Source organism: Pogoniulus pusillus, chromosome 21, assembly GCF_015220805.1.
Source record: "Pogoniulus pusillus isolate bPogPus1 chromosome 21, bPogPus1.pri, whole genome shotgun sequence".
NCBI lineage: Eukaryota > Metazoa > Chordata > Aves > Piciformes > Lybiidae > Pogoniulus > Pogoniulus pusillus.
In genome coordinates, this window is record NC_087284.1 from 12,034,625 (window position 1) to 12,062,329 (window position 27,705).

At 44.0% G+C, this 27,705-nt stretch overlaps 1 protein-coding gene and 1 long non-coding RNA gene across 3 annotated transcripts; both read right to left on the reverse strand.

Moving 5' to 3' along the window:
• Positions 1 to 582: 582 nt before the first annotated feature.
• LOC135184822 (uncharacterized) lies at positions 583 to 12,321 on the reverse strand. The gene is made up of 3 exons (XR_010306202.1): positions 12,220 to 12,321; positions 6,774 to 6,911; positions 583 to 1,025 (listed from the first exon to the last, which is right to left on the reverse strand). It is a non-coding gene; the product is annotated as an uncharacterized LOC135184822 (long non-coding RNA).
• Positions 12,322 to 18,824: 6,503 nt separating this feature from the next.
• On the reverse strand, positions 18,825 to 26,638 carry LOC135184826 (transmembrane protein 14C-like). Of its 2 annotated transcripts, XM_064160960.1 has the most exons (6): positions 26,518 to 26,638; positions 26,320 to 26,420; positions 26,072 to 26,155; positions 22,442 to 22,543; positions 20,464 to 20,551; positions 18,825 to 20,277 (listed from the first exon to the last, which is right to left on the reverse strand). In XM_064160960.1, the coding sequence occupies exons 1-6, from the start codon at positions 26,634 to 26,636 to the stop codon at positions 20,220 to 20,222; spliced, it is 552 nt and encodes a 183-aa protein (XP_064017030.1). In that variant the 5' UTR covers positions 26,637 to 26,638; the 3' UTR covers positions 18,825 to 20,219. The 2 variants fall into 2 exon arrangements, with proteins under 2 accessions (XP_064017030.1, XP_064017031.1); XM_064160961.1 differs by lacking the exon at positions 26,320 to 26,420 and having other exon boundaries at positions 26,518 to 26,577.
• Between the last annotated feature and the right edge of the window lie 1,067 nt (positions 26,639 to 27,705).

The following is a 27,705-nucleotide window of genomic DNA, read 5'->3' on the forward strand; positions in this document are numbered from 1 at the left end:
GAAATGCCACAGAGCTCATGGCCAGTCCTTCCTATTCCTGGAAGATGTAATTGCAGTGAGTGGTGCAGGGAGATTCTGGGGTTATCCATGGAGATTATGCTGTGTTTGGGCTGAGCTGCTTTAGTACAAAGCATGGGCAAGACATATAATGCTGGAGTTACTCTAAGAGTCAGACAAAAAAGAGGACCAATTAACAAGCACCTTAATAAGTAGCATCTTGTTCCCTGGGCTGAAGCAATGCAAGGAGGTTGTAGATGTTCCCTCCCTGGAGGTGTTCAAGGCCAGGTTAGATGAGGCCCTAAGTGACCTGTTCTGGTGGGAGGTGACCCTGCTTATGGTGGGATGATCTTTGAGGTCACTTCCAACCTAAACCGCTCTATGATTTCATTCTGTGATTCTATCACCTAATCCAATACCCCTGAAGGGTCATGGAGAGTAAATTACCCAGGAACATGTCCAGGTGTGTTCTGAATACCTCAAGAGACACAGATTCCAAAACCTCTCTGGACAGCTTGTTCCAGCTTTTCTTATGTTTACGTGGAATTTCTTATGTTCCAGTTTATGTCCATTGCTCCTTGTCCTGTCTCTGGACACCACTGAGAAGAGCCTGGCTCCATCCTCCTGACACTCACCCTTTAGTATGTATAATCATTAAGGAGATACCCCTCAGTCTTCTCCAGGCTAAATGTTTTTTGTCATAAACAGAAGTTTTTGCAGCATGTCATCTTTCTCCAGGAATTCACTGTTGCTTCACAGTTCCACAAGTAGCTCTTCTAGTTTCCCAAACAGTCATGGAAAAATGTTAGAAGTATTCCATCCTCCCCCATCTTCTTGTTTCCTGGAAACTTTTCACACCATCCATCACATAAGTCCCATGAAATCTCCCTTCCAAACAAATCTGGACTTCCTGCAATTCCTCTAGGAAGAGGCAAGTTTAATGTTTGCTATCAGTAAGCTGGACTTCTTTTGGTAACCTCCCCTCTCCAAAGCATTCCTCTTCCTTTGCCACAAGCTCTCCTCAACACCTGCATGTGGATAACAACAAAGGAAATGGAGATAACACTGCACATTCAAAAAACAGCTCTTTGCAACAGCAGAGGCTCCTGAGAGGCAAAGAGGGGACATGGTTGTGATGCACAAGTGCTGCGCAAGGGCAGTGTTGTCTCCATAGAGATAACCATGAGTCCTCACAGCCATGGCCTTGCCCCTGATCCAGCAGCTTTTCAGGTCTCCTCCCAACTGAGGAAAAGCTTATGAAGCCCAGAAGCCTCTCAAAGCCCCAGCACAGATTTAGCCATGCAGCAAAATCCTGCAGACCTTCCCTTGGCTGTGAAGCCCAAAGAAGTGGGTTTTCTAGTGGGCAGCTCACACAATGCAAACAAACCAAATCTTCTATTGCAAAGAAGTGAGACCAGAGGGTGCCATCCACCACAGAATCACAGAAACATTCTGGTTGGGAAAAATCCTCAGGATCACCAAGTCCAACTGACATCCCTACTCTACAAGGTTCACGCTAACCAATATCCCCAAGCACCACATCCAAATGACTTTTAAACACATCTAGGATTGGTGACTCAACCACCTCCCTGGGCAGCCATTCCAATGCTTGACCACTCCTCTCCTGAAAAAATGTTTCCTGATGTCCAGTCTAAAACTACTCAGTTGCATGTTGATGCAAACCAACCAGTTTTAACCAAGATCACTTTGCCAGGCCTTTTGGCAGGCTAGTTGGTGTTTCTGCATGGGAGACAGAGCTCAAAGTTTGGGGCTTCCCTGTAAAGCAGAGGCTGAGCAGGCATGCACTGGGTGCTTGGTAAGCGCAGCCTTTCCCATGCCTGAGCATGGCATCACTGTACAGCCATTCTGAGGGTCTGATACTTTGTAGTGGTGCTGTATGTACCCAGCACACATTTATATGACACAGACACAACACTCACAGCTTTCCAGAAGCCTCAGGACTACCAAGGAGCCATTACATCAAGCATCTGGGCATTTTTATACCCAAAATCATCCAGTGAGAAATATGACAGCCCTCTACATGGATCTTCCTTCATCGGCAGAAAGGCTTGGCCATCCCTGTTGAATGGCCTCTCTACATGTCCCTCAGTCTTTGGTCCATCTTGTGCACAGTCTGTGCTCCAAAACTTCTTTTTTTTTTTCAGCCTAGGTAGTGGGAGCTGTGGTGATCTTTATTTATCTGTGGCTTCTCCTTTGCTCATTTATTACATCTGTATTAGTGCCTTTTCACTCCACAGAAATAATTATTAACATACTGACTGTGTGAGAGGCCACATCACAACAAATAAGGTTATTTTGTGAACACGAGATGCTTTTCTTCAGCAAGTCTCAAAGCACTTTATAAAGGAGTTTGTCATCTTTGTCCTTAGTTCACATGCAGGGACCCTGAGGTGCAGAAAGGTGGGCAATCTACCTCATTCTCAGCTCAGCAGTGAGCCCAGGGGTAGACAAAAATTTCTGCTCCACTCAAGTCCAACATTGTATAAACAGAGGCCCCTGGATTTTATTATGTTTTATTTTAAGCTCCTATTTATCACTCACTTCCATATACCTTGTGTATCTCATACCTTTTCTCTCCCCAGCTGCAGAAGTGCCATGTTGTGCACCTCACCCTCCCTTCCACGGCAAAAGAGACTAGAGCCACCTGACAGCAATTCCCTGCTTCTTTCTAGCACACATGTGATTTCTGACCAAAAGCCAGCAGCTTGGCTGGCAGAAAAAGACTGAAAAATATCATTGCAATTAATGTGGAGAAACTCAGAGCTACACCACTTCCAGCAATTCTGCAGAATGGAACACTGAAGTACAAAAAGACTAAGCGATGCTCTGCAAGCCATATGGGTGGTTTGGTTTTTTTTCAGCGAATGCTGGACATTTTTTAGTAGACCAGTTGGATGTGCCAAGTCCTGTGATTCTAGGGCAGGATATGGAATGGCAGAAAATCTGCCAGGTGAGCACCTCTGGTGGAAAAAGAAAGGTGTTTCAGAAGGTGGACATCAGGACCACAGAAGGTTTAATACTGCTGGGTTAATGCAGACAAAAACTCTTTAATGGTAGTCTGCCTGGGCTAGGGTTGCAGAATCTCAGTTAAATTCAGAAGCAGAAGAGGGAGATCAATACAGATCAGTGTAATAATTAACAGCCCTGGTTTCCAAGAGCATCCTTCATTTGTCCTCTAAAATTTCTTTTGTCTCTGACACAGTTCAATAGACAGCACTGCATTCTCCCTTCCAGGTTACAAAGCAGGTTGCAGGAGAAGCGACACCGTATACATTAGAAATCTGTGTTAATCATTCATAGAAAAAGAGCTTCCCAGTTTAAATATGTATGGCTCCTTGCTTTAGATCAGAGATTTACTTGGGAAACAGAAATGATTTATTAAGTAAATGCTTTTAAAATTCTCCTCAGAGATCTGTGTCCTTAAAATATAGTCTGTATCCCTGTATATATAATACAGTCACATTAGGCAAAATACAAACAAGCTGCATGGAAAATGCAGAAATCAGTGACTTCCTCTGAGAGACAGGCATCTGCAACTCCAGCATCTCTCATTATTCCCCTCCCTGCCAAGCATCCCAGCAAACATTTAAAAAGCAAAGGTTCAGTCATAAGGTAGGACTTTGTTACTTTAGCTGGTTGGGTTTAGCTGGTTCCTTTTTCAGGGCAGTTTTCCACTGCAGAGCGGAACTGGCCAGTCAGATGGTTTTATTCCCTTGCTCCTTTGCCTCCCCCACTTCTGTTTCTATGAAATCTTTTGCAGTTGTGTTCCCTGTGGGGAACGCTGGAAAAGCACTTCAACTAGTGGAGACAAGCCCTGGAACAGACTGCCCAGAGAGATTGTGGAGTCTCCTCCTCCAGAGATTTTCAAACACCACCAGGATGAGATCCTGTGCAACCTGCTCTAGGTGACCCTGCTTTAGCAGAGTGGTTAGACCAGACGATCTCCAAAGGTGTCTTTTAACTCATACCATTCTGTGATTCTGTGAGATGGCAACAACTGGTCCACAAGCAGGTCAGGAAATCCAGCTGCACCGTGTCACAAGCTTGTGGTCGCTGAGATCCACTTGCTGTTTCAACACAGGGTGAGTTTCTTTCAGCAGCCGTAGTCATCAGCCTGGAGGGTGTGAGACAGCCAGCCCAAGCCTCATGCCAGCCATCAGCCACTTCCTACTTCTGTGGAACACTCCTCTATCTCACCGGGCTGCTGAGTGGTTGCACTGGGCTTTTTTCCCCATCTTCTGTTACAAAGCACCTCAGAGATGCAAAGTGTGACTACCTTCAGCTGCACAGGTATTCACAATGATGGCAAAGTAACAAGGGATAAAAGCTGGGAGCATTTAGCAGCCTCTTCACTGTCAAAAGCACTGCAAGACATTCACACTGCTTCAGAACCAGGTGCCCTAGGATCTTTACTGCAGCCCACAAGAGTGATTTCACCTAACCACTGTCCTCCTCCTACATTACCACCTTTCCCTTCCTCTCCCCTAACCAGCACTTCGATTTGGATCACATTGGCAGGAGCAACGTACTCCCAGGCACTATTTTCCCAGATAAAGTGGAGGACATCCCAGCCACAGACAGGCCATGCAACAGCAGGCTCCCGGAAGGTAGCACCACTCATTGCTTTGTATTCATTTTATTAATTTCAGCTAAATTGCTCTAGTGAGAGCAGCTTGATGTCAGCTGCACCTCCTCCCTGTGATGGGCTGGATCTACTGGGTTTGTTCAGAGCAGGGACCAAAAAATCAATTGTCCTGAGCAGAGATGGCTGAGGTGGCAAAGCTGACATTGGGAATGGAGGTACTCCAAGAACGGGCATGGAGCAGACGGACATCCATCCATGCATGCATCCATCCCCCACATATTGCTGCCCTGGGAAGGTTTTAGGGCTCACACTTTGTCTGAGGGAACAAGTGTCTATTCACAGAGTGACAGAATAGTTCTGATTGGAAGAGACCTTTAAAATCACCAAGTTCAACCATAAACCTAATGCTAAACCATATCACTCAACACCAGACCTATACATCTAAATCCCTCCAGGGATGGTGACTCCACCACTTTCCTAGGCAGGAACTGTACACTCTGCTCACACACATTGCAAGTACACAGATCAGTGAGTAGGAAAATCGTTTGGGAAACAGATGAAGAATCTAGGTGTACAGAGCAATAGGAGGACTCTAGCCACTGCTCTGGGTGAGCAAAGGACACAGGCTTTATTTTTGAGCCCTCCTGCCACACAACTGAGACACAGAATCATAAAATCACAGAATGGTGAGAGGTAGAAGTGACCTCTGGATATCATCTTGTCCAACCCCCTGGTAAAGCAGGGTCACCTACAGCAAGCTGCACAGGACTGCATCCAGGCAGTTTTTGAATCTCTGCAGAGAAGCAGACACCCCAGCCTCTTTGGACAACTCTGACACAGCCATTTTGCCCCAATTCCAGAAGCAAGGAGCCACAGAATCCTGCAAGTACCCTCTAGCAGGGTCAGCAGAGTTGCCAGCTCTAGCAACCCAGAAGAGGCAATGACAATACAGCTCCAACCACCCGGTTTCAACCTGTAAGACACCTATGTATGTTTGGCCAGCCACACAGTTCAATACAGAAGCACTCAGCATTTACACAAGCACCTTCAGCACAAACAGGCTCATACTCTTCCGCTTTCAGCTTGATCAGGGTGAAGGTCTAGTGGGAAATATATGTATTTTTTACATATATGTATATATATTAAAAATGTATTAATGCTGTATGGATCCCTCCAGTAGCTGCCCAGACATTCAGCAGGCCCATCAACTAGCACTGGATCCTCTCATCTCCAGCCACCTCCTGTGCAGATACACACACAGAGGTCCAGCTCCTAGCTGGCTGGGATCCCTTGGGTCATAAGTGCCTCCAGGTCTCCAATGCAAAGGACATAATGCACTCCCAGCTCAGACTTAACATTCACTTCTGTACCTCAGTCCTCGGCCACGTACCCTCTAACTCTTCCAGCCAGCTAGCTCAGCTCAATATTTGCTCCCTATCACACAACGACACACACACCCAGATCGGCTCCAGTTGCTGGCATAATGCATGCCTGGACACCTCTGATCTCATTCCAATGGCTGGCATGGGCATCCTGTACATACAGACACATTCTGACAGGGAGTCCCTCATCCAGGAAAGAAGAGTTTAACAAGCAGACAAGATGCACTGTACTGGGTCAGGAGTAGACAAGCACCCTGCTCAGCCTCTGCTTACTCATAACCTTTCCCTTCCATCCTCTTATTCCTCTATTTTACCACAGTGGTTCCTCCCCAGATAATTTTGATCCCTCCTCATCCTCACCTTTAGTTCCTCCCTAAAACCTCATATATGAAGTCTTGCATGATCCCAAGACACTCATCCCCTGCATTCCAGAATGAGTCCCCCACCCCTGGACAGGAACTCAGTCTGTGAGACATTCCAGATACAGTCCTGGGAGAGGTCAGGGCAGGATATCTTCCAGATTCCCCCACCTGTGTGTGTCGGGATGAGCCTTTTATCACCTAACCTAACAGGAAAGAAAGTAACAGGCCAAAAACAAGAAGGAAAAGGGAAAGGGCTAAGCTATTTTGTAGCTGACACTACAAAAACAGGGAAGATCCCTTTAAGCTGTGGTGATGAAGTTTCCAGCCTCACAGCCTCCTCCAGTAGCTAAGGGAAGACAAAGCAGCCTGTAATACTAAAGTCTGACACACACAACGGCAGAATTCTCATTGAGCAAGGAAATGTACCTTAATGTGCTGTACCATTTTCCCTTTGGTGCCCAGCTGGGACTCTCCTTTCACAAGGCCAGAAATATTCCCTCTCTCCAGGGTTCAGTATCTCAACATTTTGCCAATTTCTCAGTCTGAAGCATCCCAGACAAACACCTGCAGAAATGAACATCAGTAAATAAATGCTGTACAGCATTATTCCCTCCTCTGAGACTGCCCCAGAGGAAAGTTAAGGCTTGCACAAAAAAGGCATCTTCCCCCAACACATCATGACCACAGCGATTCCCTTTCCAAAGGTGTGATGGTTTGGGAGTTACCTGTCCCCCACACAATGAATTCTGTCAGCTTGGACATTCTAAGGTGTCTCCTGGAACTTGCCCAAGCACAAAATTGTATTTCAGTTTTTCCAATTTGGAGATAAATAGATTACCAGCAATTTCAAAATCAGTCAGTAAAGATCTGAACTCTAGGGTGAGGTTTCCATCCCATGTGTCTGCACAGTACACAGAAACACATTGGTACTTCTATCTCCCCTAGGAGCATTACGTCCTGCTCTGGTTTGATAACATTAACACCAGAAAAACAGAAGATGCTATCCTAGCACTGTAAAATCATTTTTCTTGGTATAAATGTGGTCATAAGCCCCAAAGCCTTTTGCTTCTTCTCCATCAGCAGCAGGACTAACAAAGCCTGTTTGTGTGCCACATGCCCCCTTAGATAATGCCTTGCTATGCATTCATGTCCGGCTCCAGATCCCACCAAAATGTTCTGCCCTTTCTCTGTCTCTACCTTCCCACCGGGAGACTACACATAGTGTGATGGGTCAGGGGCTGTGTGAATGACTCTTGGGTGGTCAGCAGATACCAGACTCTGCTGAATTTTCCCTCTACTCCTCTATTCAGCTAATGGCTTTCAAAAATCTTCAAGAACTGAAGCTGATGGAACTTTAACCTCTCTGGGAAATTTATCTGAAGGTCATGGAAAGTTCAAGACTTTTAGCAGAAAGGGGAATGACTGGAAGGACATTGCATCACCATATGAACCTCAGCTCTTTGGGAGACAAGATGACAAAAAAACATTGACTTTCCAGAAAAGGCTGTGAGAATATCTCTCCAAGAAGATGACATTGTTTAAATTTTGGTAAAATTCCTCTTCAGGAGACAGGCTGTACAAAGAAAAGGGAGAGCTCCTCTGGCATAGTAAAGACCACAGCTGATGCCTAACAGGACAGAGGGGCTGGAGAAGGTGTAACCAGTGCATGATGGCACTTACATCATTTTCATCTGGCCCCACAATCCCTGCAAGAGCTGCCAACATGCCTTAAAGCAACTCGACAACGTCTCTATGTGTGGGTGAACAGCCACACTGATCTCTTTCCTGGCTCTGCTGTGGGTGCAGATGCATTGAGTCAGAAGCTTCAGTCTAAAGTTTCAGATGACTTATCCTGTCAGTCTCGCTCATGAATCAAAGCCATGCAGAGGAAACTCTGGGGGGTTAGGAAACTGGTTTTGAGGGAGTAGATAAAGTACATTCGTTGTGAGACCTTGAGATCTCAGCGTGCTCCAGTTTGCACATCTTCACTCAAGGCAGTTGAACGCAGGGTGCCTCAGACTCCCTTATCCCATAAGTGCATCTTCTTTAAAAAACAATTTTGAGCAGATTAGTGACTATTAGCTTACCCAGGCATGGTGATTAAGCTATGTGATTAAACTGAGCCAGTACTGCCTCTAGAGGCACCTAAAGGAAAGCTTGTTGTTTCAGTTTTCTCTTTTTCCATAAACTTCAGAGCAACCTAAAAAGAAATTAACACAAAAACACCTTCTCCTTACACTGTCCTCTGTAAGAAAATACTTGGATTTCTGAGAGTTTGGGGTTTTTTTTTTGCAAGATCTACAATAGATTCACTGTCAGTCAGTCAGATGCCTGTCTTGAAAAGCAGAAACCTAAAGACAAAAGGATAGGAACTCAGGTGGGTTGGTCAGCAGCTCAAATAATCTTTCCAGAAACCTTCATCCAGAGCAACATTCTCACAGCACTTCAGACGTTTCACTCTTCTTTTTTTTTCCAAGCTTAACACCTGTATTTTATTTTTTTCCCCTGCTCCCAAGGATGTTGCCCAATCCTATTTCCCCTCAGATTCGATAGAAACTGCATCTTCCCATTTTGTGGATGAAGTAGAAATGCAGTACCTGGCAGCAAGCCATGACAATACAAGATTCGTTTTACCTCTGGACAATGCTACAGCTGAATTTAAATGTTCAGCTGCATGTGAAAGACATGCTTGATAAAGAATGAGAGAGTAATGAATGCAGCATGACTCTGAGCGAGCACAAATCTTGCATGGTGTTACCACCTCGGATTTTAAAACAAGATGTCAATTAAAGATTTGAATGAGGTCAACTGCAGTGACCCAGCTAAACACCATGCAATTAATAGTAGGCTGACCTCTCTTACCCTTCTTCCCCCAAGCCTCCTCTTCTCTAGTGTACAGTTACTGGAAAAAAAAAACTCTTTTCTTTCCTTCTGTGTTTTTAACACATGCACCACACCCTGTTTACAGTTGATAGGAAGGATCTGCATGCTTTTAATACCCTCTTTTAGCAGGTCTTTTGCTTTACAGTTACAGAGAATGCTGTCTAAAGCAATTTGAGTGTCTATAGGTGACACTATATGGTTAATACCTACATGCAAGGTACACCCTTAGGGAAAGTTCTGACCCTGAGGGATATATTCTATAAACCAACCACACTGAACAAAATTTCTGTTTTCTGCCTCCATGCAACACACCATTCCCAAGAGAATTCTGATGGCTGACAGCTAAGAGAAAAAGAAATAATTGCAGGCTGCTGACACATCTGTCTCAGGAAGATTTTAGCCTTTTACTATGGACTATCAGGAATATTTGCTTAATTGACAGTATAGGAATGGGATACACAGAAATAAATGTTATATGCAGTGATAAAAACTAAAAACATATATAAACAAACAAAATTCTATTAAAAGTGTAAATAAAACTCCTGTTCCATTTCTGGTACTGTCTGTTGCTTTGCACATATATGAACATTTGTGTTGGAAGCACACTCGGGTGTGAGGAGGATGTAGATTGTCTTTATAAAACAAAATTGAACAGAAAGCCATTGTTATTTGGCAGGGATGAGACAGCAATGGCACATAGAGGAGAAAGGCTCATGACAACTGCTCAACTGATGTAAGTGCTGCAGGGATGCCAAGTGAGGTAGTGTCTGGAAGCTGAGGTGTTGCTGGGTGTAGGATAAATGCAATGTGGAGTGCACCAGCTAGCACTCTGCTAAACACCAGAGATATGAAACCACCCAGACAACCAGAAAGATTATTGCCACAGCTCTGTGTATTAGGATGCTTTCAGAGGATTTTTAGGGTTGTCATTCTGTGTCCACTGTTGTGGTTCTTGGGTTCTTACCCTATCACAAAAAAACAAACACACAAAAAAAATCCCTACCTCCTAGTTTAGACTTCATACTTCATTTTTGTTTTGATAACAGAACTTGGGAAGTGGAACAACCTCACTCTCACCTCAGAATATTTTAAGTTTTGTCATAATCCAACAGAGCAGCAGGAATTTCAGTGAAAGGAAGTTTCAATACAGAATGTAGAAGCATTTACTTTGCTCCTGCTGTTTTTCATCTGTTTTCTACCTGGTGTGTATTTTCCTGCCTTGCTGCCGTGGTGCTGCATACTAATAGAGTGATACTTGGCCCATTCCCAAAGGAAGTTGTGTGCAGGTTTACTGCAGAACAGAGAAGCAAGAAGGAATTTCAGTGCATCAAGTAACTCTCCTACCTACAGGCTGCATTCAGGTAACAGCAGATGATTTGGTCCCAGACATTTCCTATTGTTGTCCCATGACTCAAAGAGTATATTACCTCCAAATAAATATGCCTAGCATCCTCTTCCTTATTGTGTATACACTGCAACAGCTTACAAAATTCTAACGTCTATGTGTTCCTTAACAGTGTTTAGAGAAGGAGGCATGGACTGCTAAATTCCCTCTGCTCCTGACCCAGCCTGACAGCCTGCAGGTTTCGTTTCTTGTGGCAAACAAACAGGTGAGAAAGGTTGGGCTGATCTTCCAACATAGATAGGATGAGATTTTCTTCAGGGTGTGTAGGAAGATTGGCAGGAAGGGTTTGTTTTCATTCTTCATGTGATTGCTATCAGTTCTTTAGCAGCGCTAGTTTGGCATTGGGCAGTTTTGCTTCACCATCATTTCCTTTCATCCCTCAGGCCAGTGCGAAAGTAATCACAGGTAATAACGACAAAAGGTAATAACGAAGCAGACCCTCGTATTCGGCTGAGTGAGCAAAGGAACATATTTGGTGTTTCAGGTCAGCTGACTACAAGTAGGAAAACCCAAAATTAGAAGCTGCTAAGTACAGTTTGCTGTTTTATCTGTCCCTGCCTCCACCTCTCGGAGTAAGGCATCTCTCTCCCCTAACTGCAGCGCATGGGAGCAGCACTGCCGCCCTCTCCTGGCTGTGCACGCTGGAGAGTGCCTCCAACACCTCCGCGACTCCACCACAGGCAGCCAGTAGCTGACAAATAGACAAAGAAAAAGGAAAGAAAAAGGAAAGGGAAAGGGAAAGGGAAAGGGAAAGGGAAAGGGAAAGGGAAAGGGAAAGGGAAAGGGAAAGGGAAAGGGAAAGGGAAAGGGAAAGGGAAAGGGAAAGGGAAAGGGAAAGGGAAAGGGAAAGGGAAAGGGAAAGGGAAAGGGAAAGGGAAAGGGAAAGGGAAAGGGAAAGGGAAAGGGAAAGGGAAAGGGAAAGGGAAAGGGAAAGGGAAAGGGAAAGGGAAAGGGAAAGGAAAGGAAAGGAAAGGAAAGGAAAGGAAAGGAAAGGAAAGGAAAGGAAAGGAAAGGAAAGGAAAGGAAAGGAAAGGAAAGGAAAGGAAAGGAAAGGAAAGGAAAGGAAAGGAAAGACTGATTTTCTTTAAAAAGGAAAGACATGGAGGCAAAAAAACACAGAAAGAAAAGGAAATTCAGGGAAAGAAAAATAAAGAAAAATATTCTAAACAATACCATTTAAAAAGGGAAAAAAGAGACAAGGAAGTGTGCTCTTCACTGCAGAAGATGGTCAAGTACTGGAAAAAGCTCCCAGCAATAAGCACTTGTACAACACTCTTAGATACACAGTTTTGCTTTTAGGCTGCCCTGTCAGGAGTCAGAAATTGGACTCAATGATCCTTGTGGGTGCCTTCCAACTCAAGATATTCTATGATTCAAAGTGTTAGTACTAAAGCTCAATTCAACTTCGTTACAGGACTTGCAGGACAAGATTTCAAAATACAATTTAACTGTCAACATTTAATGAAATGAAAGGAGATAAACACTTGTCTCACCAAAATTTGTCTCATTAGGTATTCTGTAAAAGAGCATGAAATTAAAATAAGACTGCATTAACTACTAACAATAAATCAATGTCAGACCTACCAATTCTTGCTTCTGGAAGCTGGGAACATCATGTGCCACGCACTGTGTAAGACAGCAAAGTAGAAGATGGACTAACAAAAACCAATATCTCCATTTCACAGGTTCACAAGAGAAGCACAAGAAGATTAAAGGGATCACCCAAAGTCACTTGTTCACTGCATTAAGCTGAGCACGTGGCACAAAACCATGAACATTTTTATCTGCTCCAGCAGAAGGAAAGAATTTCAAGGAAGCAGAAACAGTCTCTGTGCCATTATCAACACAACACTTTGCCAATTTTATTTGCGGGGATTCTGGAGGGAAAAAAAAAGACTTTCCCGCTGTTATGATTGCCCAGAGGTTCTCCTGACTTTTTTATCCCCCCTCCCATTTTTCCACATGATTAAACTGTGTAGTCAAAGGCGTGACTGTAACACCAAGAAGCCAGCAATTTTAACACCATAAAAGGATAACTGTGTAATACTTCAAGCCATATTAGTTTCAGCACAGACTGACCCTCATCCAGGGATGACAGAGTGCCAACAGCTCGCAGCACAATGACTGACAGAACTGGGACATAGAAAAGTGCACTTTTGAAGCCTGCAGCAGCCACAGAGCTAGAGGATACACTCTGCATTAAGAGCAGCCATCTACTGTGTTCTTAGAATGAGGGATAAAGTGGGGCAGCACATGGATATTTCTCTTCTAAACCATTTCACTTGAAAGATTTTCCATCCTTCTGACATTCTCCTTTGCTAGTCTGTAAGACATTAGTCTGTACTACTACTGTTACATTACTTATATTCTTATACTATACCACAGACTTGTACTAAATTAAAGAGATTTTGCTACCTGAAACTGTCATGTCAATTGAAAGAACAGCTTAGGGCACAACAGCTATCAAATGGATGACTAAAAGAATGCTTTTCCTCCCCTCAATTCAGTGCTGCAATTGAGCCTCAGTATGTTATTGCTATAGGTCTCAGTGTTGTACCTGTAAAGACTAAGGCACAACTGAGGCACTCAAACATGCAACATTTTGAGCCCACTCCAAACTTTTGCTCAAATTTCTGCTAACTGGGTGGTTTGTCACCTTACCAGGCTGTACATGTCTGGTGCTGTCCTGGTGTGAGCAATTGGGACACCATAGTTAAGATTCTGAATGGGAAAGAACCCAGGGTTAGCCAGAAGTGTGCATTTAGCAGAGGTGACATTTAGGATGTCCCATGGGTTTTCCACGTGGGTAGAGAGGAAGTTGGGTTCCATTTTTCAGCTTCAGAATGTTTCTGCAATTTTGACAGTTCCTATTTAGCTCTTGGGAAAAAAAAAGTTGTTCCCATTCCCACAGGTCTCAGGATCTTTGCTTTGTGCTCTCTCTGCTGTGACGTGGCTTCTACAGGCTGTGTTCTCCATGGGTTGTCTGGGCTGGTTTGAGGCTAATTGGAATATTTTAATTAGAGAAATTAGATTATTGGCTGTGAAAAGAAAATAAGAATGATGTCTGTATCATTCACTGGATTGCTGAGAGGGATAAAAGGTCAAAACATAAACAAAGTGCTCTGGGACATTGCCCTGTTTGCTTCTCTCTCTGGTCTGTGTCATTCGATCTAATTACTTCATTCTAACCCCTATCAGCTCTGATATCTCACCTTTAATCTCAGCAAATTAACATGTGAGTTTAGTTGGTTTTCTGCCAGTTTCTGCTTGTTTGTCTTGTCTGAGATAAGGGAGTGGGAGGAAAAGAAGGGGGTTGGTTATGAGCCCATATGGGCAGTTTCTTTGTCCAGAAAGCAGTCTGAATTTCTGTGTTACTTCTAACTTGAACATAATTTCACCTATTTGTAAGTATTGTGTATATATGCTTGTAAATGTATGCTATACAGTAAATATAGCTCCATCTTACTTCCAAGCTGAGTTAGTCTGGTGAATTCCAAGTGTTGGGGGGGTAAAAGTTCCCCATCTACCACAGATAACCCATGGTCTAAGGCACAGAGACCCTTCCTGGGAAGGGAGATTAATCCATCCAGAGCAGAAAGCAAAGAGCATTGTCACTTTCTAGGATGTATGGTAAGCAAGTGCTGTTGCACAGCAATGTATGCCTACACACAGCCCTTAAAAACTCCAGGGCAAGCTGCTGCTTTCGGGAGATCATTTATCCAACAGCGCAGCAAATTCCTTCCTCCAGTCTTGAGCGAGCTCTTCAAGAAAAGCTTCAATCACCACAGATGCACAGTAAAGGCCCAGAGAGAGGCCGTCCCCATCTTCTCCACCCCTTCTCAGAGCAGTAAGGGTAAGCTCCGGCAAGCAGCAGCTCTGCCTCAGCTTGGGCAGCGACAAGAGCTGCAATGGCAGCAGCTTAAAACTCGGCGTAGCTGCCATTTCAAGGAAGTCACCGAGGCAAAGGCTCCCCAGCGGAAGAACCTTGCTAAAGCAGCTGAACAGCAGCGAAAGACCGAAGACGAAAGTGAAGAGAGAGTCCCTCCAGCTCCCCGTCTTATCGCAGGGCGGGACGAGCGAGCTCTGACAAGCGGCAGCTCTGACTCGACCCGGCCAAGGACGAGAGTGCTGGCGGCACTTTCGAACCCAGCCGACCTGCCGTTTCAGCCGAGTCACTACGGTGAAGGGCTCCACAGCAGGGGATCGTGGCTGAGGAACCTTCCTAAAACGGCTTAAGCCGTGGCAAAAGACGAAGGCAAAAGCGTAGAGAGATTCTTCTGCGTCCTGCTAACCAGAGCGGGAAGAATGAGCTGTGGCAACCGGCAGCCCGGACTCGGCGTGGGTGGCAGGTTAAAACCCGGCGTAGCCGCCATTTCAGCGAAGCTACCGAGCGAAGGCTCTAGGGCGGCCGGAACGGCAGCAAAGGAGCAGAGAGAAAACAGGGAGCGGGCACCGGCAGCCGCCGCGCGCTCAGGGCGGGAAGCTTCGGCTCAGGCTCGGCGCGGGCGGGGACAGGAGCGGCGGCAGGTTAAAACCCCGAGTAGCTGCCGCCCCATAGCATCCTAGGACGGTTTAGGTTGGAAGGCACCCCAAAGGTCATCTAGTTCCACCCCCCTGCCAGAGGCAGGGACACCTCCCACTACAACAGGTTGCTCAAGGCCTCATCTAACCTGTGTCTCACCACCCTCACTGTAAAGAACTTCTTCCTAACATCTGGTTTAAATCTCCCCTCTTCCAGTTTGAACCCGTTACCCCTCACCCTGTCAGTACAAGACCTTGTAACAGTCCCTCCCCAGCCCTCCTTTAGGTTCTCTTCAGATACTGGAAGGCTACTACAATGCCTCCAACTCTCATAGCAGAGCTTCTGCAGCCCTCTGATCATCTTTGTGGCCCTCCTCTGGACTCACTCCAACAGTTCCATGTCCTTCTTGTGTTGGGGGCTCCAGAACTGCACACAGTACTCCAGGTGGGGTCTGATGAGAGCAGAGTAAAGGGGAGCATCCCCTCCCTTGCCCTGCTGGCCACTCTTCTCTTGATGCAGCCCAGCACATGATGGCTGTCTGGGCTGCACATGAACGCTGCCAGCTCATGCTGAGCTTTTCATCAACCAAGACCTCCAGGTCCTTTTCCTCTGGGCTGCTCTCCAGCCATTCACCAGAGAAGTCACTCAGGTGGAGTTGAGGGTGGAGGATTTTGGCAGTGGAGCCTTGCTACCCTGGCTAAACCATAGTGAAAGACCAAAGGCAAAAGCACAGAGAGAAAGGATTCCTCCATCTCCCACCTGCCTCAGAGCAGGAAGAGTGAGCTCTGAGGAGTGTGACTCATCATGGACATGAGTGACAGCAGCAGGGTTAAACCTGGCGTAGCTGTCATTTCAGCGAAGTCACCGAGGCAGAGGCTTCAGGGCAGAGGAACCTTCTGTGGTGCCTTAGGAAATTCTGCCCCCCCCCCCCCCCCCCCCCAATAAAAATTACCAGACCAGCTCAGACGGCTGGGAAGTAAGATGAAGCTGTATTGCACAGCAAGCTAAATTTACAAGCATATATACAAAATATATTTACATGTGTTTGTAGTTATATGCAATTTAGAAAGAATACAGAAATCCAAACCTCCCCCCCTGGACAAAGAAAGCTCAGAAGGGGCCAACACCACCTTCTTCTCTCCCCCCGAAAGAGAAAACCAGCAAGATCTCACGTGTTGCCAGCTCAGGGAAGGTTAGTATTCAGTTACGCACTGAATATGCAAGCACTGAGCAGTGGAGGAGGTGGATGGCAGAAGGCAAAGGGAACAAAATGTGAGAAATTGTTTATACACTGTTGTTTTATCCCTCTTAGCAAACCAATGAATGGTATAGATCTCATTATTATTCTTTTTACAAACAATGCCCTGCTCATTCATTCTATATTCAAAAGAATGTCTAGAAAAGTTCCTCTCTGTTGCTTATAACCAAAATAGAGCATTAGGTCTTAAACTCCTACACCTTCCTGAAGTGGCTAAACCTCAGCAAATGAGTGAAGAGGAAAGGTTGCCCTGACAACAGATACAGGGTTCTGTGGGTGCGAGAAAACAGTTTCCACACGATTCAATATGAATCCCACCAGAGACATCGATTACTGTCTCTGCACACATAGAGCATAGAACACACACCTACACATTAGCATAATCTAGGTGAGTACAGCCCAGTCTTTTACATCACACCTTGGTTTTCCTCTTAGCTAGTTGTCTTACAATCTTTCCTCCCCCACGGGAGGCATCCTGAAGCTGTGGGAATGAAGGTCAAATGCTTATACACTGCTTGCTATTATTCCTTCTTACACTGCATTCCCACAATTCACCCTTTCTGTTTTACAACAAAGGCAGCATTTATCATCTGTTGCAGGGCCCTTGCAATAAGGTAACAACCATGGCACTTTGAACATTAACATTAGAGGACCAACAAAGCAGCTGTTGATACAAACCTGTGAGGAGCAGCTGACACACCAGAAGCCTGTGCTACAATTCAGTGAGACCTATCCAGGCTGGGGAGCTGGGCAACAGTGAACTTCATGAAGTTCAACAAGGGCAAATGTAGAGGCCAGCATCTGGGGAGGAATAGCCTGATGTATCAGTACAGGTTAGGGATTGACCTGCTGGAGAGCAGCTCTGTGGAGGACCTAGAAGTGCTGGTGGACAAATGCACTGTGAACCAGCAACATGCCCCTCTGTGGCCACAGCAGCCAGTGATATTGTGGGGTGCATTAAGATGAGTGCACCCAGCAGGTCAAGGGAGGCTCTTTTCCCCCTCTATCCTTCCTTGGTGAGGCCACATCAAAAGGAGATGAGCAAAGGAGTAAGGGAGAGATAATGATGGGTTGGAAAACTAAAACATACTAATATAAATAAAATACATATTAAAAAACCATATAAATATAAAAACATAGTCATACAAATAAAATTAAATAGACACAAATAAGATACAAACCAATATTGAATCCAATTCCCTGATGGCAATGGCATCCCCATCACCATTAATGCTATAGGCAGGCACTGGGCAAGTCCCAAACTGGACTCAACAGCAGAAGAGAAATGGATGCAGGAGCTAGGTTCTGGAACTGGATTCAGGAACTTATGGATCGTGATCAGAGTTCTCTTTTGACTCATGCCGATGAAGAAGAGGCTTGACACTCAGCCTTATACTGAGAATGAGGCATATGGAATGGTATCCTTTGTTGGTCAGTTTAGGGTCACCTGTCCTGCCTGCTTATCCCTGCAGGTGTGACCTCTTGCATACTGCACTCCCAATGTAGTATACAAGATTTAGCAGTGAGCTTAGTCTACACAGGAGCAAGTGTCAGCAAGAGCCTTTCTGCACTCCAGCCCTTGGTAGTAACTTTAAATACCATTGTTAGTTGTAGTCTCTCTTGAGGAGACACTAAGCTGTAAAGTAAAACTGCTGACCAGAATGAGTTCTGCTCTAGCTCAAACAAAGACAGGTATAGAGGTCCCAAAACTTTTAGTCAGTATATAAAATATCACTTTACAAGAAGAATTACACACTGTAAGGATCCTAGCTTATCAGTAATCACCTATTGCTAAAAAGTAAGTTGATGCAAGATTTTCTTTTGCCCATTTTCTTGCTCTCCCTTCCATCATGGTGCTAAGCCCATGTGTAGTACTTGCACTAACAGAGCCAGGAGGATGAGGGGAAGAGAAGTGATTGAGATTGGAGTGTCAGCAAAGGCACTAGATGCCACTGATGCCTCTTCCATACTTCACACCTCACCACCACAGCAGAACTAGGCAACATTTCTGACTCAAGTGTTTCACAGCAAAGACAGATTTTAACAGGCGTAAGCGCTAAAATGCTGATTATATTGTGCTCTCTAATAAGCCTGTAAGATCAGAGTTACATAATGTTAAGCTATTTTACTCTATTTATACAGTCCTCAGGCCAATCACGTTTTGCCTAGCACAGATCTTGCTTAATCAATCTACAAAGTTCCTTTCCAACAACTACTTTAATGCAGTGTTAAGAGATGCTCCACCTTTAATTTGCTGCCCCTCCATACAAAAATCAGTTTAAAATGTCATTGAATGACAGCACTTGGATAATAATGAGTCACTGCAAAGACTTCCACTGAGAAGAAAGCAAAAGAACAAAATAATACCGTCAACCTCCCCTCTACAAAGGATATAAAAACTGTGCCAAATTAAGGTGACAGATTTTACTTGAAGAAAAACAACATTTTAGCATAATTTCACAATAAAAAGATGTGTGGTGTTATACAGACACAGTATATGAACTTGGAGTGCAAGAGGTGTAACACTCAGTATGAATTGTATAGTATACACTGATTTTATATATGATATATATATCATATATATATATATATATGATATTGAGCTGCTGGTACCTCTTTGTGGATACTTTCTTAATAAGAGGTTTTCCTGGTTCTGCTGGGGTAGAACTGTTTCCTTCTTAGTTGCCAGAATAATGCTGTGGTTTGAATTCAGTATGGGATTTGGTATGAGAAGAATGCTGGTAATAAACTGATAGTCTTAGTTGTTGATAGCATACCAAGGCCATCCCAATTTCCCATGTGTGCAGGTAGACAAGGAGACAAAGGATCCAAACTGGCCAATGGAATATTCTGTATTTTACAATGTTAGGTTCAGCATGTGAGGGTTAGGCAGGTGTCCTGGCAGGGCAGAAATACTGCCAGACTGGTTTTGGCTAGTGCTCTCCTCCTCCTGTCTTTCAGCGTCCAGGAGTGGGTGAGCAGTCAAACAATGGAGGGTTTGGCCCCAGCACAGCTGTGCCCTGAGGGCTAGGATCTTAGCAACACCAAGCCAGGTGTCTTGTGTTGCCCCTCAAGGTGCCTGTGCCACACGAGGCACAAAGCTTTGAATTCATTGGCCAAAACAATGATGCTAGTGCCTATTGTCCAGTTTAATTTTCAAAAGAATGTATTTAAGGGGGGGATGATTTAGAAGCCACACCTTTCCATGCTGACTCTCCACTGGAGGAGCACCCCATTCGCAGCTCATTTAGATTGGGGATCACCATGTGTCAGCCATGTGTTTGCTGCTTGCACCAGCAGCTTAGCCCTAACCCAGTCTTCTCTTCTTCCCTCTGCCTGCAATATTTTGTATTTTACCCCGGGATCACAATCGTGGTTTTTGGAAGGGTCTTTGTACAGGAAACTTACTTTCCACAACACCAGAAAGATGGAGCTCACTTTCTTCCAAGAATGTGATTTTGAGGGTTTCTCTTCTGGAATTAGTATCTGGGAACAGGCTGGGCCTTGGTCAGTAGCAGAGGAGCAACTGCACTGCACATTACTTGGGTTTATTTTCATATGCTGAAGTATAGCTGGATTTAAAAAAAAAATTCAATCCCAGGACCAATTTCTCCACTCCATGATAAAACCTCTACCAGATCACTGAAACAAATGGCACCTTGTGTGTCAACTATACCATTATTTTACTCTCCCTTATATAAAGAAAAAAAAAAGTCTTGATAAAGAAAATTATTCCATCATCTTGCTTCTGCATTCTTGCAACTTTGCTACCAGGTTTTCTCATCCAGATATTAAGCTGCAAAGTTACTTATCGTGAGGCTTTTCCACCATCTTCAGTGCTAATCTCCCGACCATTAGCAAACTATATAAGGAGGAAAAAGACAAAATTAAACAATAATAAGAACTTGCCAAATCATTTGCAACTACTTTGCATGTAACTGGTGCATGAAAACAAAAAAAGATGCACAGAATTATTCACTCCATCTTGGTTTAAGCAAATAAGAAATTACACATAGGAGGTTAAAAAAATAAGCATATTGTGTAGTACCTGACACCAGCAATTAGCCCTGCAGGCATGAATTTTCCAGAGTTGTAAAATCTGGTTCCCATGATGGCAGTCAGTGTTCCAGATGTAACTGGAATGAGAGATTATAAAATCCAGTTAGCAGAGATACCCTGACTCTATGATTCAAAACTAACACAACAGAGAAAAGTAGTAATAGTAGCATCATGTGAAACATGGTTATTTTATGTAATGGACAAAGAGAAGCAATCAGTTGTGTAAATCTTGGAATACCTCAGTATGTGCAGTGTAAATATTCAAAATCAAATTCTAGAAGACAGTGCACTCCATATGCTTCTGCACACACTCCTCAAATATCTTTGTCAAAACATGGTTCTTGGGAGACTGGAAATAATCTCTGCTGCACTGTTCCAGAACTCACTGTCTCTGTGTGCAGGCAGATCACTAAACCTGTGCACAGAATTCCCTGACTTCTCATAAAAGGAATAGAGCATTTTCATGTCTAACTTGTACTAATGTTCTAAGAATTAACTAAAATATATTTGCAAAAGATTTCAAAAGGGAACTGTGCAAAAAACATGCCATTAGCTGTAGAAAGTGTGGTTATTTAGAAGAGACTGAGCTGGAAAGTAAAATCACCTAACAAAATGAGTTCTGTTCTGACTCAGGACAGTAGTTTTGTCTAAGAAAGCAGAACCCACCTTCTCCAAAAACTTCAAAGCATGCAAGGGATGAAGAAAAGACTCCATAAGTTACTGAATCACAGAAATTTATCTCTTTCTTGTATTTGGGGAAATACTTTGTCTCAGTCTTGTTACACTTGCTGTATTTGTGTTTTATTCCACCTACTTAGGCTTGAACACACAGAGTAGATGTGGAATTGGAGTGTGTCGTAGACAATGATGAAGTGGAGAGAATTGCTGAGCCTTCCCCTTTCACTTCTGACTTTTGTTTATCAAAGACCTAGATGCTATGCCACTGCTTCAGTGGACAAATGCTATAGGCAGTGGCAGCTCTTAAAGCACTGACTAAGCAATGACTCTCCACAGCTTGATTCTTACACTTGGACGAGAAGGGAAGCTCCAGTTCTGAAAAGGAAGAAGGAACTGCTGTAGTTTGCAGGCTTCTCTGTGACGTCATCCCAGACGTGTGATGCTTTAATTCCACCTATTTGTCATATATAAAAATATGACAATCTCTTTGCCATTTACAGCAATCATAAAATAACCTGCTTAGAGAAATGGGCAGTCTGCAGAGGGATCACTTCCTGAAACACTCCAGCCTCCTGCAAGATGCTGAAGTAGGATCCAGCCAAAAAGAGGAAGAGTACACTGGTGTTTCGCCACTAAGGGAGTGTGCTGGTTTGAGGCTAATAGGAATATTTGAATGACAGAAATAAGAACACTGTGAAAAGAAAATAATGATGAAGTCTCTATCATTCATTGGTTTGCTGAGAGGGATAAAAAGCCAAAATGCCAACAATTTGTCCCACTTGGGTCTGCGATGCTGCTCCTGTTTGCTTCTCCTCCACTCTAATCTCTCCACTAACAAATAACATAAGCTTTGCTGGTTCTTTCTGTTTGCCTGTCTGGGAAAACAGAGGGAGAAAGAGGGGGGGAGCTTTGAGCCCCTTCTGGGCAGTTTTCTTTGTCTAGGAGGGAGTTTGGATTTCTTTATTATTTCTAATTTGTATATAATTGTAAATACTTGTATATATATTGTGCATATATGCTTGTAAATTTTGCTTTGCTATAAATATAGCTTCATCTTATTTCCAAGCCCTCTGAGCTAGTTTGATAAATTTCAATAGTGGGTGAGAGGGGGAAAGTTCCTAACCCACCACAAGGAGATTTTTCACTAAAACACAAATTCAAAGATTGGATGGAAACTAAATATACAACACCACCAGTCTAACTCTTCTGCAAAGACTTCTAGGCACTCAAGTATGCAGTTATTTCGGGCTAAACATAATCTCTTCTAAGTAATGTTTTAAGTTACTTACTCAGAGAAATCCACACATTGTTTGGATTCTGTGAGAGCTGATAGGCACCCAGTCCAGCCAAACTCCCAAAGAGAAGGCCAGCAGCTAGTGACGGGACACTACCTGAATAGATAAAAGAGAATGCATTTATTATAAACTCAGAAACAAATCTGCTCATCAGCTTACCTGCTTTGTAAAACACCAACAACAATTAAAAACAAAAGGCATTCATTGCTATAAAGTAGATTAGAGAGGGTTCTTTTAAGATATTAAGACCATGCTGAACTGCATGAGACACCCATTTAAATACTCTTGCATAAGATACAAATAGTTTTAGTATTTAATTCTTTAACAGCAAAGGCATTAATGTATTTTTAATGGAAAGAACAACAAGAAAAACAAAATTGGCATTTGTGGAAATGGAAACAAGTTACTTAAACACAGTAGTATCAGAATTTTCCTGAGGAGTTGTAAAGTAGATGGATTAAACTGTAAAGGTTTAGGATTGGAAAAAAGACACATTGGCTGAACTGGGTAGGAGTGAATTCAGACGGAGAGCTGCCAAAGAAGAGAGCAAGACTGAATAAAAGAGGTCCTATCTCTTAGGTACACCTGATATCTGATCCAAAAATAACCGCAGACTTTGGAAGAAGGCTTCCAGGACTCATCTAAACTTTGGAGAAAGTATAAATGATAATCCCAAACTACCAGGAGATAAAGAATACCACGTTCAAATTGGTGATTTATAGAAAACATCAAGCAATGAAGTGGCATGACCCCTGTGAGTGTTGAATACCCTCAACAAGGCTAGTGGAGAATCCATGGCTTAATGCTATTGAGGGTGGTCACTTTTTATAGCCCATTTTTCAAGTCACCTTAGAATCACAGAATGGTTTAGGTTAGAAGGGACCTCAAAGATCATCTAGTTCCAACCCCCGGCCATAGGCAGGGACACCTCCCACTAGAACAGGTTGCTCAAGACCTCATCCAACCTGACCTTGAACACCTCCAGGAGGAAGCATCCACAATCTCCCTGGGCAGCCTGTTACAGTGTCTGACCACTGTCACAAACCCATTCCTAACATCTAGTTTGCTTTCCCTTTATTTCCCTTATACAAGTTTGTATTCCAAAAGCAGCTTGTAAAGAGTTCAAGGGAAAGCCTGCGGATACAAACTCCTGGACACAGGGAGAACTAGAGAGGTCTACAATTCTTCATCTGACATGAAGTTCTTACGTGAGAAGTCAATCTTTTTTTGATACTGACTTGAAAAAATAACTTGAGTGCCACTACCTAAAGAAGTGTTGATACACATGGCACTGTTTGTAAGACTTCACGTACTCACGGGATTTCTATTAGTGCTATGTAGAGGTATTGTGCAAATTCCTCAAATGATCCCCATTTTAAGTTGCTGGCACTGTACAAAGAGAAAATTAGGTAATAGCTATTATTTTTTAAGGCAACAGAGCTACTCAAGCTACCTGCAAACTACAGTTAATGTACATGTAAGTTCGTCATGCATCAAAAGCCAAATCTTAACAGCATGTGAAAGGCCAATATGTAAGCATTTAGCTGGATCCATGAACTTTGACAGTTATCCTAACCATAGGCAGAGGTCAGATCATACCTTTACTCTGACAGCATTATCACACCATACCACATACTGTATATCTGCATTATTCTAAGGCACAACTCTCCTCAGTACTTAAACATTACCTGAGATTGCTAAAGTAAGCTGATAAAGACCTCCTCTCAGTTACAGGAGGATTGCATGTTGCTACCAGAAAGTAATAATCTTCCAGTCATCAACAAGGCAATCAAATGTAACACTGCTTCAGATCCTCTTCTTGATATAAAAAGCACGAGAAAAATGGGTAGAAAGCATCAGATATTCTTGTAATTGTATAAGAAAAAGGTGAACACTAGAAAGTGGCTGCTCTACACAGAATACAGTTTAGCAACCAACATGTGGAAGCTACAATTCCTTCCACAAGTCTGGGAGACAAGAATTAGCCATCACAGCCTTAAGTGTACTTTAAGGCATTGTTTATGCAGCTATTACACATACACTTACTAAGACAACCACACCACTTGTGGCTCACAATACTCCTGAGTCTCAAAACACTGAAATCCATAAAACTCATTAAGTGAGAAACCAAATCAACTAACCGATGAATCAATCAATCACACACTTTTCTTGCCTTGTCCTCATATTCCTTCCAGGGCACCACTGTGTGGGCAAGTGACTTGGATGTAAAAGATTCCATTTTCTTTTGCTTTCTCCACGTTATTAGTAGTGATATGACAGCTCTTTTTTTTTTCTCCCTGAAAGTCACCCTAAAAGTTCCTGCTCCCACTTCAAAAATCTGATGACCTGGTTCCTTTGCCTCAAGCATGAGCATATCCCATCTGGGAGCAGAGGGTAAGAAAGACAAATGACACCTACCATTTCAGAATGGCCTCACAGAGATACAGATGCAATTAATTACATAACTTCTCAGTACTGTCATAGAATCATCCAGGCCAGAAAGGGCCTTTGAGATGCAGCCATTTCACCCACTCCATCAAGCCTGTCCTCAAGCACCAGATCCACACGGCTTTTAAACACGCCCAGGGATGGCAATTCAACCACCTCCTTGGGCAACCTGTTCCAGTGCCTTTTAATGAAAAGTCTTTCCTAATATCCAGTCTAAAATTTGCCTGCTGCAGCTGGAGGCCATTCCCTTTCATTCTGTCATTAGTAACTTGTGAGAAGAGACCAGTGCCTACCTCTTTACAACCTCCTTTCAGGTAGTTGTAGAGAGCAGTAAGGTCTCCCCTTGGCTTCCTCTCCTTTTTTGTAGACCAAATACGCCCCAGTTCCCTCAGCCACTCCTCACAGGACTTGTCCCTCCTGCCCTAAACTCCACTCACAGCCCAAAGGTTAAATCAAGCCACTATAAAGAAGACTGGAACAGGCACACACTGGTAAGTCTTACTGACAGGCACCTTCACATTACAAACACTAAGGTGGTTTAGGGATTTTCACAATTGAAAGCGACAGTATTGCAGCAGGGATTAGCCCACAGCTCTGCCCGGAGGAGGACAAACTCAGAGGAAGGTCAGGAAATAAAAGTAGTAGGTCAGAAGACAAACTCATGATGCAAGGTCCAGAAAAGGAACAAGTTTAAGGGCTGATTTGCATTGTTCAGCTCTATTGAAAGCAAGGATCCTTCTGAAAACCCCCTGCAGCTTCCAGAACTGTCAAAACAAGAATAAATCTCTAAGAAAAAAAACCAACTACCACACCTGTGAATGGTATCATTTAAAGGTACAGAACATGTACAGAATACATGCATTTAAAATAGTGGGGGAAAAACCTTTCTCAAGCGAACTTATCTCAGTTCGTCCAAACAGCACAGCACAGAGACAGGGTACCGGCATCCACCAGAAAGCAATCGTGGGTTTATCAGCCCAAAGCACCAACTCAACCCAAAAAGCACCACACCCCAGCAGCAGCAAGTTATCAGCACATGGCACAAACAGATAAACTTCGTGTATGTGTGAACTTTGAGATACGAAGCGTTGGTAGAAAGCTGCCCAGCTCGCACAGTTATTGGGGTAGGGGTACGGGGGAGAAGGAGGAAGATGCAAGCATCTTCCCGCCCTGTACCTGCTTTTGCGTAGCCAATAATCCCTCCTGATGCCACCAAGGCAGCGTAGCCAAAGCCGAGCCAGTCCACTGCCATGCTGAACCCTAGAAGAGAAATTGGGGTGAGGGTCGGTACCTCTTCTTTAGGGGAAAACAAAAAAATAGCACTTTGATGTGAGGGGCTTTTCCACGAGCAAGGCCTGTGTAAAGCTAAAGCGCTAAACCGAGGCCAGGAGACGAAACTCGCCCGTCTGAGACCCATCTCTCACCTGCCCTGCAGCTCCGCTCCACAGCGACCGGGGCGGAGCGAGCTGCGGAAGGGGAGGCGAGGGACAAACACCCTGCCGAAAGCTTCCTTTTTCCGGCTGCACTAAGAGAGGAAAAACAAACCGAGCCGAAAAACGAGCAGGCAGGGGCAGGGTGCGTCCGGCATTCCAGCGCAGAAACGCTGGTGTCTGCTCATGTACCTGCAGAGCTGTGGCCAACTCGCCCTGTGCCGGCGAGGATGCAGAGCGAGCCCGGGTGTGTGCTTCCTCGTTGGGAGGTAGAGCTCCCTCACTGCTGCATTTGTGTGCACCAAACTCATTCTGCTCCTCTACCGAAAGTTCTTCACTGAGAGAGTCATTGGACACTGGAATGGGCTGCCCGGGGAGGTGGTGGAGTCGCCGTCCCTGGGGCACTTCAAGGCAAGGTTGGACGTGGCACTTGGTGCCATGGTCTAGCCTCGAGCTCTGTGGTAAAGGGTTGGACTTGATGATCTGTGAGGTCTCTTCCAACCCTCATGATACTGTGATACTGCACAGCTGAGAATTTAGGGCTGGGATTTAGTGTGGCATTGATGTCAGAAGATTGGAGTTAAAAAATAGGAGGCTGAACGAGCCTATAATAAACCTGTCTGAAAGCAGGATGACAATGGAATGCCCCTAAGACTAAAGCACAAAGGTTAAAATAATCAGAAAAAAAGACATAGGAATTAAGAGCAGCATCTAAAGACAGTACAACTCTGCCAGCCTTTGTAGCCAATACCTTGTTCTGGCTTCTTTACATAAAGGCAGATTTGGACAAAGGTCAAAACATGAAAGTATCTCCTACATAATCTGCAGGGATCTAATGCTAAACAGTATCACAGTATCATCAGGGTTGGAAGAGACCTCACAGATCATCAAGTCCAACCCTTTACCACAGAGCTCAAGGCTAGACCATGGCACCAAGTGCCACGTCCAACCTTGCCTTGAACAGCCCCAGGGACGGCGACTTACATGTAAATGTGGGACCACCTTAGTGTAATGAATTAGGTGGTAAATATATTAAATTAGGTAATTGATGGAGCATGTGTACAAAGATATATGTGTTACAAAATCATGTAACCAATCATGTAATTTCTGTATTACTTGTGTTACATATATAAACTGCTGCTGTTTGAGGTCACAGGGGCTAGATTTGTGATTTTTCACCTGTTTCTTCAGAACATAAATAAAGTGAGTATTGCAACTCTAGTTCAGTATCTTTATTCATGGCCTGGACCAGGAGTTTGAGTCCATCATCAGTAAGTTTGCAGATGATAGCAAGTCAGGAGCAAGTGTCGATCTGTTGGAGGGTAGGAGAGCCCTGCAGAGGGACCTTAACAGGCTGGATGGGTGGGTGGAGGCCAATGG